At 43.6% G+C, this 17,761-nt stretch overlaps 1 protein-coding gene and 1 long non-coding RNA gene across 3 annotated transcripts; one reads left to right on the forward strand and one right to left on the reverse strand.

Moving 5' to 3' along the window:
• Window positions 1-812: 812 nt before the first annotated feature.
• On the reverse strand, window positions 813-12,241 carry cmtm7 (CKLF-like MARVEL transmembrane domain containing 7). The gene is made up of 5 exons (XM_056443961.1): window positions 12,050-12,241; window positions 9,892-10,068; window positions 8,431-8,529; window positions 6,930-7,011; window positions 813-6,754 (listed from the first exon to the last, which is right to left on the reverse strand). Exons 1-5 carry the CDS (start codon window positions 12,149-12,151, stop codon window positions 6,741-6,743), a joined length of 474 nt encoding a protein of 157 aa, XP_056299936.1. The 5' UTR covers window positions 12,152-12,241; the 3' UTR covers window positions 813-6,740.
• A 50-nt stretch (window positions 12,242-12,291) lies between these two features.
• Window positions 12,292-15,975, forward strand: LOC130212773 (uncharacterized). 2 transcript variants are annotated; one of them, XR_008835418.1, is made up of 3 exons: window positions 12,292-12,332; window positions 13,767-13,977; window positions 15,114-15,975. It is a non-coding gene; the product is annotated as an uncharacterized LOC130212773 (long non-coding RNA). The 2 variants fall into 2 exon arrangements; XR_008835417.1 differs by lacking the exon at window positions 12,292-12,332 and having other exon boundaries at window positions 12,895-13,977.
• Window positions 15,976-17,761: the final 1,786 nt, after the last annotated feature.

The raw sequence follows: 17,761 nt of genomic DNA on the forward strand, positions 1-17,761 counted from the left end.
TGATCTGTGTGTGTGTTCAGGTTGTGTATTGATCTGTGTGTGTGTTCAGGTTGTGTATTGATCTGTGTGTTCAGGTTGTGTATTGATCTGTGTGTGTTCAGGTTGTGTATCGATCTGTGTGTGTTCAGGTTGTGTATTGATCTGTGTGTGTGTTCAGGTTGTGTATTGATATGTGTGTTCAGGTTGTGTATTGATCTGTGTGTGTTCAGGTTGTGTATTGATCTGTGTGTGTTCAGGTTGTGTATTGATCTGTGTGTTCAGGTTGTGTATTGATCTGTGTGTTGATCTGTGTGTGTTCAGGTTGTGTATTGATCTGTGTGTGTGTTCAGGTTGTGTATTGATCTGTGTGTGTGTTCAGGTTGTGTATTGATCTGTGTGTGTGTTCAGGTTGTGTATTGATCTGTGTGTGTGTTCAGGTTGTGTATTGATCTGTGTGTGTGTGTTCAGGTTGTGTATTGATCTGTGTGTGTGTGTTCAGGTTGTGTATTGATCTGTGTGTGTGTTCAGGTTGTGTATTGATCTGTGTGTGTGTTCAGGTTGTGTATTGATCTGTGTGTGTGTTCAGGTTGTGTATTGATCTGTGTGTGTTCAGGTTGTGTATTGATCTGTGTGTGTGTTCAGGTTGTGTATTGATCTGTGTGTGTTCAGGTTGTGTATTGATCTGTGTGTGTTCAGGTTGTGTATTGATCTGTGTGTGTTCAGGTTGTGTATTGATCTGTGTGTGTGTGTTCAGGTTGTGTATTGATGTGTGTGTGTTCAGGATGAACCCCTAGTGGCCACATTCAGAACAAACTGGACTTCACAGACAGACGTGGCGCAATGAGCTTTTAATTTCCAACATGCAATAAATCACAACTTGTAGTTTACACACTTAAAAAATGTAGAAAAACAACACAAGTCATGTGAGCTCTTTGTGATGCGGGTGTACTCTAAGACTACCGTGGACATCTTTTCTTTAAAACATAATAAAGCACTTCACGCCTCTCCATCTCCTCTCTGGAACTCAGATAGCTCGCTAGCAGCAGATCACCGACCTGCCGGCCGATAGCTCAACACAACGTTAAGGCACTTTGGAGAGGACGAGTCCGGCGGCTCGGCCTGGCCGACGGGTTGGAGGATGACACTGGGGGTTCTCACGTCTTAGCTCGCTAGGTCCAGAGTCGTGATTGGACATCTCACAGAAGCCAAACTTCTCGGTGACTTTGAGGGTTTGTGCCGATCGCCGGTTATTACCGACGTTATTTATACGTGTTAAAATGATGCTCAAAATATATATAATCAACACAGGCGGCAGAGAGCGGTCCTGATTCCAGGTGGCTTGTATCACGTTTGTTTTGTTGTTGTAGTTTTACGGTCTGGACCTAAAACCTGGATCTGAAACTGAGTCCTCAACGGTTGAAGCTCAAGCCTGAACTAAACTTAATGCTCAAGGAAACAGACCAGAAGTCGATCGGAAAGGTTGCATGATCCAATCGAAAAGGTCTAGAGCAACGGTCCAGAACAAAGGTCTAGAGCAAAGGTCCAGAGCAAAGGTCTAGAGCAAAGGTCCAGAGCAAAGGTCCAGAGCAAAGGTCCAGAACAAAGGTCTAGAGCAAAGGTCCAGAACAAAGGTCCAGAGCAAAGGTCCAGAGCAAAGGTCTAGAGCAAAGGTCCAGAACAAAGGTCTAGAGCAAAGGTCCAGAACAAAGGTCTAGAGCAAAGGTCCAGAACAAAGGTCTAGAGCAAAGGTCTAGAACAAAGGTCCAGAGCAAAGGTCTAGAACAAAGGTCTAGAGCAAAGGTCTAGAACAAAGGTCCAGAGCAAAGGTCTAGAGCAAAGGTCTAGAACAAAGGTCTAGAGCAAAGGTCCATCCCGGCTGAGGGAGGCGCGTGCCGGCATCGGAGCTCTGGCGCGCGTGAGCCGAGTAGAGTTGACGGGGGGTAGACGAAAATTACAGGGTGACGTGGTCAGATTTCACCCTGTTCTAATAGTAGGGAAACACTGGAGTTGATAAGCGTGTCTTCTTGTCTGATCAATACGCAACTGAGGTGCGCGACTTGTCAGAGCGGCCAGCTGCTGATCACTCACTCAACAGCCCGACGTGCATGAACAGATGGTGCGCGCGCAGCGCGCAAACATTTTTTTTGGGAGCACCGAAGACCCATTTTGACCCAGGAAAAACCCTGATGTGTGAGCGGATGTGTCGGTGCGCATCACGGCACAGAGCGATGCGACCCGAGAAGTGTTAACGGGGGTGCTGAGCGATTAAATATATCTCTTGTTCTGCCTGTTTTGTGATATACATGCCTAAAAGGCGCCTAATATTTCTAGACTGAAATAATATCGGCATTATAATTATTATAACTATGAGGATTTTTTTAGTTGCCTATTTTGCGGTGCCCCCTCAGGACTTTGTGCCCTACGCGCAGCGCGTAGTGCGCTATGGGAGCGGCGGCGCTGGTCACAACTCTGATCAAAACATAAACTAATACTACAAGAGGGCGCCCCATTTGACATTGTTTTGTTTGGCGGTCAGATAAAATAATAACACGTAATTTAAATCATAAATATTTTTATATTAATTTCAAACTTTTCAAAATTACCGCCAGAGAGATATTGATGAAAAAAATCGGAATATGAAAAGTTCATCAATAGAATCTTGAAACAAGTCAAAAGCACGCTGACTACATTGAAAAGATCTCCATTTTTTTCCTCCAGCGATTCTTAAATTCCTCCAGGTCCAACATGTTGACGTTTACTTGAGATTTGATCGTTTTTATCAGTGCATCTAAAATGAAATAAAACCTTCATATGTGGTAGAGACAAAAAAACTCAAATACAGTGAAGCAGCAAATATAATAATAACAATAATAGTAATAATAATGTGAACACCTTGGACCTTCAGAGAAGGTCATGACTCTGATCGATAAAAAGCCGACAATTGTGAGCGAAGACGGGTGAAAATCTTTTGGCCGTCGATCCAAACTGTGGTTCTTGGATCAGAGTGAAAGAGGCGGGTCCACACGAGACCTGGTAAACAAGACCCGCCCCCTTTCCAAACGAAACTGTCTAATTCAGTTGCCGCTAGTTTCCCAAAAATAAAGCTAGCTCGCGAACGATGTCACCGAACCGGATTTCACAGGAAGGCGTTAGGTGACCTCTGAACCCGACTCAGGGGGCGGAGTCTCGTGTTTAGAGGACAAAATCCTCTATCGCGATTTCTGTCAACGTGTATGTATACATCGCGGTGTTGTACGTTTTCTGGGTGCTCAACAGGAGAAATAGTCGATACGAAATCGTCCGTTGGATTTATTTGTGTTTTCTCATTTATTTTCAAAATATTCTTTTCTCTGAGAACATTGAGTCAGAACGTGCTTCTTATTATCGATCGGTCGTCCAGGTGATTGTGTATGGCGATAACATGACGTACGATTTCATTGAATAACGATAAATTATCGGCGAGTGTCGGAACTCACAAAGCCAACGGGAGGTTTGTCGGTCACATGGATCCGCGGTCGTTGGGCAACACGAGCATCTTAGTCCGGTTGAGCTGAAACTTTCGCTTCAGTCCAGAGTCCGAGTCAGGGTCAGAGTCAGAGTCCGAGTCAGGGTCAGAGTCAGACTCAGGGTCAGAGTCAGAGTCAGAGTCAGTCAGGGTCAAAGTCAGGGTCAGAGTCAGGGTTAGACTCAGAGTCAGGGTCAGAGTTAGGGTCAGAGTCAGGGTCAGACTCAGGGTCAGACTCGGGGTCAGGGTCAGAGTCAGACTCAGGGTCAGTCAGAGTCAGGGTCAGACTCAGAGTCAGGGTCAGAGTCAGGGTCAGGGTCAGAGTCAGGGTCAGGTTCAGACTCAGTCAAAGTCAGGGTCAGAGTCAGACTCAGAGTCAGAGTCAGGGTCAGAGTCAGGGTCAGAGTCGGGGTCAGAGTCAGACTCAGAGTCAGACTCAGGGTCAAAGTCAGGGTCAGAGTCAGACTCAGAGTCAGGGTCAGAGTCATGGTCAGACTCAGTCAGGTTCAGACTCAGTCAAAGTCAGGGTCAGACTCAGGGTCTCAAACACAGGACTTTCACCCAGGAGACCGGAGTCCGTTTACACGTCGTTGGGCTACAACGGTACGAATGTGATTCTTTGAACCCAGAACCTTCATTTGTAAACAAGCCGCGCTCCTTCTGGGTTCCGGTGACTTCATCGCGGGTCACTTCCGCCCAGATGGTGAGACGTTCCATCGGATTCGGATCGGACGAGAATCCTTCGTTCTGAACTCGGAGCATCCGACGGAAGAAAAACCCCAAAAACGAAGCGTCGCACGAAGGATTCTAATGTTTGGCATGTGACGGGCAGGAAGGCAGTGATCTGTCATCCGAGGAACGCTTCAGCTTCACGCCATCGAGTCTCCTTTGAGGAACGCTCTCGCTTCCATTTCAACGGCCATTTTGTATTCTACGAACGTTACTGAAGGCAGAACCGGTCGAACCACGATTTCCCGTGGATTCACTTTGAATTTAAACGTTAGCGAGGTCGGTGTGTTTGCGGGTCCGCTAGCACGATGCTAACTCATCGGGGCTAACTGCGTTGATACAATGAGTCGGGCTGGAGTTCTGAGCTAATGCTAGCACAGAATCCACATCAGCAAAATAATAGAGAAACACATATTTCAGTGTTTCAACGTTGTTTGACTTCGTTCAAACGCTGACAAAGATGCTAGGCTAGGTTAGCATGATGACGGCCCGAGAACGATTATTTTTGTTTAGAAAACATTTCAGATCGTATTTTTTACGTGAAAAAGGTTTCGAGACGTTTCTCAAAGAAGCTTCAAAAGAGAATACTTTGTGTGTATATATATATTTGTGAGCTAACTAGCATCGCTAACATGCTAGCTGTAGCTAGCTTCCTAGCTAACGTAACACATGGTTTTAAAGCAGCGTTCTTCATCGCTATTAAAATCCATCGAAATGTTTTGTTGGATTAAAAGCTGCATGTTGATCCACTTCCTCTGAACATTTGAGTTTTATTTGGTCATAAATCTGCACACGCAGATTCATAAAGATGAACGCGTCGTCACTGAACGAGTCCGATAAACGGAGAAAACATGACAACACGAGAGCAGAAAGTCGAGAGGATGACGTGAGATGTTTTGTGCTTCAGCAAAATCCACTTTTAGTTGTTTCACACGCGGCAAATTCAACGTGTTTCACCATTTATCTGATGCCGGTTACAATTAAATAAAGCTTTTCAAATCAATTGTAGTTGTTTTGACATTTAATATGAATGCCAGATTGTGCATCATTTTTAAGAATATCGGCCGATTTACAATTAATTTATTCACTTTTATGTTTAAATTCCTCTACCTGTTTTTTTAACGTGTTTTATTATTTTTTAATTTTATTAATAATTAGTACATGTCTATGTGTTGGTTTTATGAACGTGTGTTATTAATCTGAAGGCATGTCTTAATCGGATCTTTACTTATAATAAGCACATTGTTGTACAGACCTGTGGTCATGTTTAATCCACATGTACGATTTATCTGGATTAAACTTCTATTAATCCATATATTAATGCATTAACGTCAACAATACTTACACATCTTATTAAACGTGAGTCTTTATCAAACTGCGAGTTCAATATATTAATCTGCACATTTAACACCTCATGCATAATTGTTTATAATCCGTGTGTCTAGATTCATCTCAATCCTGGTGCTCTTTATGAATATTGATGTTTTTAATATTTGTCTGCTCCTGTGTTTAATTAATGCGTGCCGATAGATTTGCATATTTCTTTACAGTTCCCCCCCGACCGGCTCCGTAGATTCATAACCGCGTTACTACGCCGCTCTCTTCCTCCTCTTCCTCTTCGTGGCATCGGCTCAGACTGTTTGTGCTTTCTGAAAACTCCTTAAAGTAAACAGCTGTTTGTTTACAGCACCGAGGAGAGTCGCCATGAACGGTGATGAACGCCCTCCTCTGATTGGTCGGTACTACAGCAGGACGCTAATGTGAACGCCCATTTTTATTGAGGCCTATTTTCAGCGGCGGATTGATCCGTGTTTGTATTATTTGTTGTTTCTGCACGTTTGTTGACAATAACATATATTGAGACCACATTATGTCTCAATTACACAACGATTTAGCACTTTTCCTTTTTTGGGGGGGTTAGCACGCTAATGTTTACTTTCCATTTCCCAGAATCCTTCACGGTTGTTCTTGTATTTTAGCCTGAGAGATGTTTAACATGCAAACTTATTTCCTGTAAAACATTATGCGTGTTAACATTTGTTAGCACACTGGAACAATGATAGCGTAAGTTAGCATAGCATGCTAACAGGGCTTTACTGCGTTTTCTTTCAAAGAAAAGTTTATTTTTTATTTTTTAAGTGGTCCAGACTTTTACAGAATTTTAAAAAGTAGAATAAAAAAAGTTGGAATGGATGAACAGTTTCATTTAATCGAGCAAATCAAGCGAGTCGCTGTAAACCACGAGGAGGCGCAGCGAAGACGCGGCGGAATATTTTGGCGGGAAAATCGTCTTTTCCTCGCTTTGTCTTCTTTACGGCATAACGAGAAGCTTGAGAGGCGACTCGTCTAAAAGCTTCTTTAAACGTGAACGAGCACCGGGAACCGGAAACGAGAGTTTACGAAACGGGGACAGAACGGATCGAGGAGAAATAACTATTATCCAATCAGGTTCAGTGTCCAGCTGGTTGCTAGGCAGAAACCAGGACACAGCAAACTGCCAGCTGGATCCTCCATGACGGGTCACTTCTTACACAGCTGCACCTGGAGGGAGGAGGAGGAGGAGGAGGAGGAGGAGGGGGGAAGATGGATGGATGGAGGAAGGGAAGAAGGGAAGAGTTAAGCAAGGGAGGAACGAATGAAGAATGGAGTGAGGTAGTAATGGAGGGTGGAGAGAAGGAGACACTAAAGAGTCCTCCCCGTGGAGAGGGGAGCGTACCGGTCGGGTGGGAGCCACAAGTCACGCTGTACGACGTCCACAAGCTGACCGCCATCAGGAAGGAGGAGAGAAACCCGAACACCTGGTGGCCAGGAGAGAGAAGGCAGCTTCAACACAGGAACCAGAGACTTCTATACAACCGGAGGAGTCGCCCCCTGGTGGTCAGGAGAGAGAAGGCAGCTTCAACACAGGAACCAGAGACTTCTATACAACCGGAGGAGTCGCCCCCTGGTGGTCAGGACAGAGAAGGCAGCTTCAACACAGGAACCAGAGACTTCTATACAACCAGAGGAGTCGCCCCCTGGTGGTCAGGACAGAGAAGGCAGCTTCAACACAGGAACCAGAGACTTCTATACAACCAGAGGAGTCGCCCCCTGGTGGTCAGGAGAGAGAAGGCAGCTTCAACACAGGAACCAGAGACTTCTATACAACCAGAGGAGTCGCCCCCTGGTGGTCAGGAGAGAGAAGGCAGCTTCAACACACTAACCAGAGACTTCTATACAACCAGAGGAGTCGCCCCCTGGTGGTCAGGAGAGAGAAGGCAGCTTCAACACAGGAACCAGAGACTTCTATACAACCAGAGGAGTCGCCCCCTGGTGGTCAGGAGAGAGAAGGCAGCTTCAACACAGGAACCAGAGACTTCTATACAACCAGAGGAGTCGCCCCCTGGTGGTCAGGAGAGAAGGCAGCTTCAACACAGGAACCAGAGACTTCTATACAACCAGAGGAGTCGCCCCCTGGTGGTCAGGACAGAGAAGGCAGCTTCAACACAGGAACCAGAGACTTCTATACAACCAGAGGAGTCGCCCCCTGGTGGTCAGGACAGAGAAGGCAGCTTCAACACAGGAACCAGAGACTTCTATACAACCAGAGGAGTCGCCCCCTGGTGGTCAGGAGAGAGAAGGCAGCTTCAACACAGGAACCAGAGACTTCTATACAACCAGAGGAGTCACCCCCTGGTGGTCAGGAGAGAGAAGGCAGCTTCAACACAGGAACCAGAGACTTCTATACAACCAGAGGAGTCGCCCCCTGGTGGTCAGGAGAGAGAAGGCAGCTTCAACACAGGAACCAGAGACTTAAATACAACCAGAGGAGTCACCCCCTGGTGGTCAGGAGAGAGAAGGCAGCTTCAACACAGGAACCAGAGACTTCTATACAACCAGAGGAGTCGCCCCCTGGTGGTCAGGAGAGAGAAGGCAGCTTCAACACAGGAACCAGAGACTTCTATACAACCAGAGGAGTCACCCCCTGGTGGTCAGGAGGGAGAATGCAGCTTTCAGAACAGGAAGCTGTCGCCGTGACTTCCTGTGGAGTCAGAACCTCCCAACGGGGTTCAGTGATTGACAGAGGTCTCACTCTGCTTCTGCTTTCAGGAACCACAAACCATGATAACTCTTATTTTCATTCATTTTAAATAAGAAACACTGATAATGTCACATTGTAATAAACAAGCAGAGTTAGCATCGTTAGCCGGCTAAATCACGAAGCTAACGTTACGTACCGATCCGGCCACCAGCGCTGAAACGCCTCCGCTCTTCACAGCGGCGACGATGGAGGCGATGAGGATGAGGAGGGTCCCCACGGAGTAATGAAAGAACTCCTGGAGCAGAAACACAGACAAACAAAACAACATTCAGCTCCTCGCCAAACAATACAGACAAAGACCAACGGCGACTGAAGCTTACGATGCTATTTACTCTTTAACGTTAGCCTCGTCGCTAACTCACTAGCTAACGTTGTTTAAAGGAATCGATGCCTTGGCCTCGATATTTTTTATTGAACTATTTTTGGAGGAAACCATCCTGTGGGTTTGATTATGAGTATATACATATATGTATATATACATATATATACATATATACATATATGTGTATCTATATATGAATAATATAACTCCCACCATGGTTAGCTCGCGTTAGCACGCTGTGATATAATATGCCCTAATATATTTGTTTTTAAACTCAAATATTATTACAATATATTAATCGCATTAATTATTTCATTGACTTTTTCCACAAAATATATTCAATACATTTAACTTGTTCTTTGGGTTAGGGCAGTGAAAAGGAAATGAAAACATCTTTAAAGACGTGAAGATCGTTTCCACCAAACGGGACATTTCATACGCTCCGTGTTCACCGTTCCTTCCAGACGACAAGGATTCGCCATAAATATCCGGTTCCTGCGGTTAGCATCTTAGCTCGGCTAACGGCACAACCAATCAGAATCAGTCCAGACAGCGGGACATCGTCTGCATACAGGTTTACATCAACTTTCCTTCCTTCCTTTTCCTTCCATTCTTTTCCTTCGTTTTTCTTCTTTCCTTTTCCTGCCTTCATTTGCCTTTTTTTTTCTTTCCCTTTCCTTCATTTCTTAATTCATTTTCCTTTCTTTATCTTCTTTTTCCTTCCTTCCTCCCTTCCTCCCTCCCTTCCTCCCAGAGTAAGCCGGGCTTCCTGACCCTCCCTGCTCACCGTGAGCGGCCAGTTGATGCAGGGAATCTTGGCCTCCTCCCTCCCTCCCTCCCTCCCTTCCTTCCTTCCTTCCTCCCTCCCTCCCTCCCTTCCTCCCAGAGTAAGCCGGGCTTCCTGACCCTCCCTGCTCACTGTGAGCGGCCAGTTGATGCAGGGCATCTTGGCCTCCTCCCTCCCTCCCTCCCTCCCTTCCTTCCTCCCTCCCTCCCTCCCTTCCTCCCAGAGTAAGCCGGGCTTCCTGACCCTCCCTGCTCACTGTGAGCGGCCAGTTGATGCAGGGCATCTTGGCCTCCTCCCTCCCTCCCTCCCTTCCTTCCTCCCTCCCTCCCTTCCTCCCAGAGTAAGCCAGGCTTCCTGACCCTCCCTGCTCACCGTGAGCGGCCAGTTGATGCAGGGCATCTTGGCCTCCTCCCTCCCTCCCTCCCTTCCTTCCTTCCTTCCTCCCTCCCTCTCAGAGTAAGCCGGGCTTCCTGACCCTCCCTGCTCACCGTGAGCGGCCAGTTGATGCAGGGCATCTTGGCCTGCAGCCTGAACAGATGCATGAGGAAGAAGAGGAGGAAGGCCACGAGGAACCACAGCGCCGCCACCTCGAAGAACTGGAAGGCGGCCCAGCTGGGCCAGCCGCGCGCGCCGCGCACGCACAGGACGACCACGAGCAGCGCCAGCTGGAGGAGCGGCGAGGGAACACGGACATCAGAACTCAGAGGTCACGGCGGGACGAGGGCGCCACGCAGCGGGAGAGCCAGAACACAGTTATACACAAAAACACATCGAGTATATATATACACAAATATATCTGTGTAGATATATATATTTATACAAACACACATTCTATTATTTTCCTTTAACCACGTAGCATTATACCCCCACTGCTGTTGATGATTTATATATATTTCTATATATATATATTTATTATATATATATTTTTATATATACATATTCATATATATATATACATATATATTTATATATATTTTTTTTATATATATATTTATATATATATATTATATATAGGCATTATATCCACATTACTGTTGATTATTATATTTATACATACTGTACATATAAACATGTATATGTATTATTTGCCGTTACCCTTGTAGCATTATATCAACATTACTATTGATTATACACATATATACTGTATATATATATAAATATATAGACATGCATATATATATATATATACACATATGTATAATCTGAGTTAACCTATTAGATCCACATTACTGTGATTTATATACTGTATTTACATATACAGGACTGTCTCAGAAAATTAGAATATTGTGATAAAGTTCTTTATTTTCTGTAATGCAATTAAAAAAACAAAAATATCATGCATTCTGGATTCATTACAAATCAACTGAAATATTGCAAGCCTTTTATTCTTTTAATATTGCTGATTATGGCTTACAGCTTAAGAAAACTCAAATATCCTATCTCATAAAATTTTAATATTTCCTCAGACCAAGTAAAAAAAAAGATTTATAACAGCTGAGTGTTTGTCAAGGCTCAGGAAACCCTTGCAGGTGTTTCGAGTTAATTAGACAATTCAAGTGATTTGTGTAATACCCTACTAGTATACTTTTCATGATATTCAAATAATTAGAGATACGATATTTGAGTTTTCTTGCTGTAAGCCATAATCAGCAATATTAAAAGAATAAAAGGCTTGCAATATTTCAGTTGATTTGTAATGAATCCAGAATGCATGACATTTTTGTTTTTTTAATTGCATTACAGAAAATAAAGAACTTCATCACAATATTCTAATTTTCTGAGACAGTCCTGTATATATATATATACATGTATATATATACATACATACACATATATATATATGTATATATATACACATATATATGTGTATATACAGGACTGTCTCAGGAGATATCCTATCTCTAAATATTAGAATATCATGAAAAAGTATACTAGTAGGGTATTAAACAAATCACTTGAATTGTCTAATTAACTCGAAACACCTGCAAGGGTTTCCTGAGCCTTGACAAACACTCAGCTGTTATAAATCTTTTTTTTTACTTGGTCTGAGGAAATATTAAAATTTTATGAGATAGGATTTTAGAGTTTTCTTAAGCTGTAAGCCATAATCAGCAATATTAAAAGAATAAAAGGCTTGCAATATTTCAGTTGATTTGTAATGAATCCAGAATGTATGACATTTTTGTTTTTTTAATTGCATTACAGAAAATAAAGAACTTTATCACAATATTCTAATTTTCTGAGACAGTCCTGTATATACATACACATATATATATGTATACACATATATGTGTATATATATACATATATATATATACATGTATATGTGTGTATATATACACATATATATGTATATATATATATATATATGTGTATATATATACATGCATATGTGTGTATATATACACATCTATATATATATATATACATACTGTATATAAATTGTACTTTCAGTTCATAATAACTTTAGTACTTGTACTTCGGCAGTAACGTTACTACGTCACTGGGTCACGTGGTCCAAACCAATAACACGGTGGTTTCTGTTACCTCCCGGTCACCGGAGGACCTCCCGGGCCCCGGAGGAGCCGCCGGTCACCGTCCGTGTGACACGCCCCGCGCCCCCTCCGGTACCGGGGTAGAGCTCACCATCTGGCCGATCTTCAGCAGTCCCGGGATGGTCCGGGTGTAGCCCGCGTCCAGGACCCGGTCCCCGGAGGTCCCGCCGGTCGTGATGACGGTGTGCGACATGTTGTCGGTAACCGTCGCCGGTGAACGGGAGTGCCGTGGTGTTTACGGGAGTGGAACTGCAGCGGCTGGAAACGGCCCGTTGTCCCCGCGCGACACGGGCGTCAAGCTAGACCGGGGAAACACGGTCACTTCCGGGATGGGTTTCACAATAAATGACTATCTCGAGGTTCCGTCTAAAGAAGTAAGTGATATTATAAAGTATATAAAGTAAACTACACTTACTAGCTTTCTTAAAAAAACAATACTATAGCTGTACTTCCAAAACTTCATGAACAATGTAATATTATTATTCATTTATAATTATAAAAATACTTAAGACACTTTTATATTGATTAAACAAACACTTAAATCATAAACATGAAACTTTTCATGAATCAGTTTAAGATTAACACCTTCAAAATAAAACGTTATTTATTTTTATTCTGTTATCTTGAAAGATTTGAGAGTTTTTAAATACTTTAAAATAGTATTTCTATATAATTGTGTCAGAAGAAAACAATGAATGATTTAAAGATATGAATATTTTAAAGTTAACAAAAGAGAAGAAAAAAGAACTAGATGCTTTCATTACAAATGTGTAATAAGATGATTTTTTATTTTATTATTTATATCTTATTTTTATTTACACATTAAATTATATTAATTTAATGTGTTTCTTTTTCCATCTAAAATTATTTTTCTTTGTTTTATGTATATTTATGTTCATTCACTTTGTACTGGATTTAAAAGTGTTGTACAAATAAAGTACATTATATTATTATAATATATACAAATACAATTATAAAATAATATCTTTTTTTAAACATTAAGGTTACTTGACTGCTAACACGTTGAGTAATAATAATTTCACATAATGTATTCAGACGTAAACATTCTTGTTCGTGTTGTTGTATTTGCGCAGCTTTTACTTTGAAGCCCACTTCCTGTGTCTCGTGGTCTTGTCGTGGTGGAGTGCGCGCGCGCTGACAGCTGGTGGGGGTGGGGGCGTGGCCTCCGCCAGGAAGCACTGCAGCAGAGCTTCAGCCGAAAACCAGGGAAAGACAGAGGAGAGACGGAAGCTCGAGAGGAACAGAAGAGGCGAAACTCAGCCTCGGCAGGAAACATATTTTTTAAATAAGATAAGAGAAAATAAGATAATCCTTTATTAGTCCCACGGTCGGGACATTTCAGGATCACAGCAGCGGTGCACGTTAGAGCATTAATAAAAATAAAAATAATTAAATTATTATTATTAAATATAATTAAATTAAATAAAAATAATGCTACTATATAAAAACTAATTCAAATTAAATTCACACACACTCAACGGGACTGTTGAAAAACAAACAAAGCGCAACACAATATATTAAAAACAAGAAATAATAAAGTGCACTTTGAACTCCGTTTCACTAGCTTACATTTTCTTTATGAATAAAGATGAATTATTATATGGCAACAAAGGTACACGCGTTCTGATTGGCTAATGGGCCACTTCGTGGCACAACATGAGACCAACAGCCAACTATCCAGCGTCAGTATTACAGCTAAACAAACGGTAAATAACAATGTTCGACAACACGTGGTGCTTGTTGTCAAATCTAAGAGCCAATCAGCTCTCTGATGTGGCCACGGCCAGCCGTTGGTTTCCCAGCATGCAACGGGGCTCATCGCTGACAGCAGCGCGAGCTGGAAGTGGACGGACCCGAGTGGAGTCAACGGTTTCCCGTGAGTTCGTGAACATGTGAAACGTCGAAGTCCGAGGAGGAACGTTGCAGTTTAATAGAGGAGCGCGAGCGCCAACGGAAACGACTGGACGCCATTTTCTACCCAGAAGTTACAGCGAGCAGGTTGGTTCTCTTTGTTTATCACTTTAATGATGGAACCAGTTCTGGAGGAAGTATTCACATCATGTACTGAGGTAGAGTTCCAGGTACTGCAGTACGTAAACACGTCCATACCTTTTTACGATGATACATCACAAAGGTACTCGTTACCTCAGAGGTACATATTGTACTTGTTACTGTACTCGTTTCCTCAGAGGTACATATTGTACTTGTTACTGTACTCGTTACCTCAGAGGTACATATTGTACTTGTTACTGTACTCGTTTCCTCAGAGGTACATATTGTACTTGTTACTGTACTCGTTTCCTCAGAGGTACATATTGTACTTGTTACTGTACTCGTTTCCTCAGAGGTACATATTGTACTTGTTACTGTACTCGTTACCTCAGAGGTACATATTGTACTTGTTACTGTACTCGTTTCCTCAGAGGTACATATTGTACTTGTTACTGTACTCGTTACCTCAGAGGTACATATTGTACTTGTTACTGTACTGCCTCTCAGAGGTACATGTACTTGTTACTGTACTGCCTCAGAGGTACATATTGTACTTGTTACTGTACTCGTTTCCTCAGAGGTACATATTGTACTTGTTACTGTACTCGTTACCTCAGAGGTACATATTGTACTTGTTACTGTACTCGTTTCCTCAGAGGTACATATTGTACTTGTTACTGTACTCGTTACCTCAGAGGTACATATTGTACTTGTTACTGTACTCGTTTCCTCAGAGGTACATATTGTACTTGTTACTGTACTCGTTACCTCAGAGGTACATATTGTACTTGTTACTGTACTCGTTTCCTCAGAGGTACATATTGTACTTGTTACTGTACTCGTTTCCTCAGAGGTACATATTGTACTTGTTACTGTACTACTGCGAATATAAAACTGACTTATTGAAGGGACTGTTGTGTTCAAGCTCCTGCAAATTCACATTTATTTAGCCCGATATTAATTGCTTAGACTTGTTAAATATTTCCACTCTGTACTGATATTACTGTTACACTACACTTATTTAGCTTCATATTTATTGCTTAGACTGTTAATGTTTCCACTCTGTTTCTGATATAAGACATTTTTCTAGCTTCTTATTCATTTCTGAGACTGTTAAATAAGTGACACACCGTTGTCTCCAGGAGAAATGCTGAGGCCGTTGGTGACGCAGCACGTGGACGAGGTCGTCGACGAGGCTTTTGAGCAGTTGGACTCGTTGACAGCAGCGTATGAGGACATCGTTTCTCAATTAGGAGAACATGAGTGACACACATCAGGTCGGTGCCGCTTCACGATTGTTCCCGGGCTTCATCTCGTTTCACGGCTTCAAGTCACATTTGGTCCGTTTCCAGCTCGTCAGCTGCAGTGAGCGAGACTTGTGGTGGATCTGATTGGTTTCCAGCTCTGATCTCATCAGGGAGGAACTTTAAACACCTCACGGTCCTCGAGTCAAACTGGTGACGGGATCTGCACCTGGAGATCTCTTGGGACGGTCTTCAGAACGGCCAGAACAACTTCTGGAGGAGCAAACCGGCCGTAAAGTGATCCAACTGCCGTAAAGTGAAATAACTGCCATAAAGGGTTTGCATTCACTACCCCCCCCCCCATCCCACGCCTTCGTCTGCTTCGCCCCCCCAGTGTGACAGGACGGGGTCTGTGGCTGGCGCTGTAATGGCTGACGGACCGGCTGGCTGCTTGTCGGTGCTGGTTACCTTCTGCCCCCAATGGATGGGCTTAGATCACCCAGTTGTTGGATTACCTCCCCTCCCCCCTTCCTACTCGCTGCAAGTCATGTTTAAGATGTATGTGCTTATGTGCTAAGGTGTTTTTTTCCTGCTCCCACACTGTACCCCTCTCGGGGCATAGTCGGGGGGTTGTTTTTTCTCGCCTCTCTTCCCTCATGTTATGCTGTAATCTTTCATCCACCCTTTCTTTGCAATTTCGTTGCTTTTGTACCTGTACTCTAGTCAATGACAATAAAACCGAATACCATACCATACCATACCATAAAGTGATCAATCTGCCGTAAAGTGATCAAACTGCTGTAAGGTGATCAAACTGCCATAAAACGAAATAACTGCCGGAAAGTGATCAAACTGCTGTAAAGTGTTCAAACTGCTGTGAAGTGAAATAACTGCCGTAAAGTGATCAAACTGCTGTGAAGTGAAATAACTGCCGTAAAGTGATCAAACTGCCGTAAAACGAAATAACTGCCGGAAAGTGATCAAACTGCTGTAAAGTGTTCAAACTGCTGTAAAGTGGTCAAACTGCCGTAAAGTGATCAAACTGCTGTGAAGTGAAATAACTGCCGGAAAGTGATCAAACTGCTGTGAAGTGATCAAACTGACGTAAAGTGTTCCAACTGCTGTAAAGTTATAAAACTCCCGTAAACTGATCAAACTACCGTAAAACGAAGTAGCTGCCGTAAAACGAAGTAGCTGCCGTAAAGTGATCAAACTGCCGTAAAGTGGTCAAACTGCCGTAAAGTGAAATAACTGCCGTAAAGTGTTCCAACTGCTGTAAAGTGATCAAACTGCCGTAAAGTGAAATAACTGCCGTAAAGTGGTCAAACTGCTGTAAAGTGATCAAACTCCCATAAAGGGAATGGCGCAAATCGAATCAAGCGGATGACCTGCTCTTCTATCAATCTCTTCTTTCTCTGTCTCTATATCTGCAGCCAAAAGCTCTTTCTACCTGACACAATTCAGTCTTCCTTCTCTTACCCCAAAAAACTTCTCTATCTTTTCCAACCTCGTTGATCCCCCCTGTCCCCCTCCTCCTTCCACCCTTTTGCCGAGCCACTTTGTCGACTACTTTACAAACAAGATCGACGACATCCGCTCCTCCTTTACAAATCCATCTTCTATCACCTCACCAACACTAACTTCTTCATCCCCCTCTCTTTCCTCTTTCACCCCCCTGTCTCCCAATCAAGTTCTTAGCTTGGTGACCTCCGCTGACCGACCACCTGCGCCCTTGACCCCGTCTCCCATCCTCCAGGCTGTTGCTCCTGACCTCTCACCATCTTATTAACAGCTCCCTCTCAACTGGCTGTTTCCCTCTGAAGGAGGCGAGAGTCAACCCTCTCCTGAAGAAACCACCTCGACCCGTCTGGAGTCAGCAACTACAGACCGGTCTCTCTTCTTCCTTTTCTCCAAAACTCTGGAGCGAGCTCTCTGGAGCCAAGTGTCCTCCTATCTCCACAGTAACAACCTTCTTGACCCTCACCAGTCTGGATTCAAGGAGGCCACTCGACAGAGACGGCCCTCCTGGCTGAGCAGCTTCACTCTGCTAGAGCATCCTCTCTCTCCTCTGTCCTTATCCTTCACTCTGCTAGAGCAGCCTCTCTCTCCTCTGTCCTTATCCTTCACTCTGCTAGAGCAGCCTCTCTCTCCTCTGTCCTTATCCTTCACTCTGCTAGAGCATCCTCTCTCCTCTGTCCTTATCCTTCCTCTGCTAGAGCATCCTCTCTCCTCTGTCCTTATCCTTCACTCTGCTAGAGCAGCCTCTCCTCTGTCCTTATCCTTCACTCTGCTAGAGCAGCCTCTCTCTCTGTCCTTATCCTTCACTCTGCTAGAGCAGCCTCTCTCCTCTGTCCTTATCCTTCACTCTGCTAGAGCATCCTCTCTCTCCTCTGTCCTTATCCTTCACTCTGCTAGAGCATCCTCTCTCCTCTGTCCTTATCCTTCACTCTGCTAGAGCATCCTCTCTCTCCTCTGTCCTTATCCTTCACTCTGCTAGAGCAGCCTCTCTCTCTCCTCTGTCCTTATCCTTCACTCTGCTAGAGCAG

This window comes from Pseudoliparis swirei, chromosome 22 (assembly GCF_029220125.1).
Source record: "Pseudoliparis swirei isolate HS2019 ecotype Mariana Trench chromosome 22, NWPU_hadal_v1, whole genome shotgun sequence".
Classification (NCBI taxonomy): Eukaryota; Metazoa; Chordata; class Actinopteri; order Perciformes; family Liparidae; genus Pseudoliparis; species Pseudoliparis swirei.

What these genes read in the sequence shown, in the direction of transcription:
- cmtm7 (XM_056443961.1), bottom strand. Translation starts at nt 12,151, where the DNA reads ATGTCGCACACCGTCATCACGACCGGCGGGACCTCCGGGGACCGGGTC. An exon ending in TGCTGAAGATCGGCCAGATG is followed by an intron (nt 10,069 to 12,049) that starts GTGAGCTCTACC and finishes CCGCTCCTCCAG; the next exon opens with CTGGCGCTGCTCGTGGTCGT. An exon ending in GCATCAACTGGCCGCTCACG is followed by an intron (nt 8,530 to 9,891) that starts GTGAGCAGGGAG and finishes TTTCTGCTCCAG; the next exon opens with GAGTTCTTTCATTACTCCGT.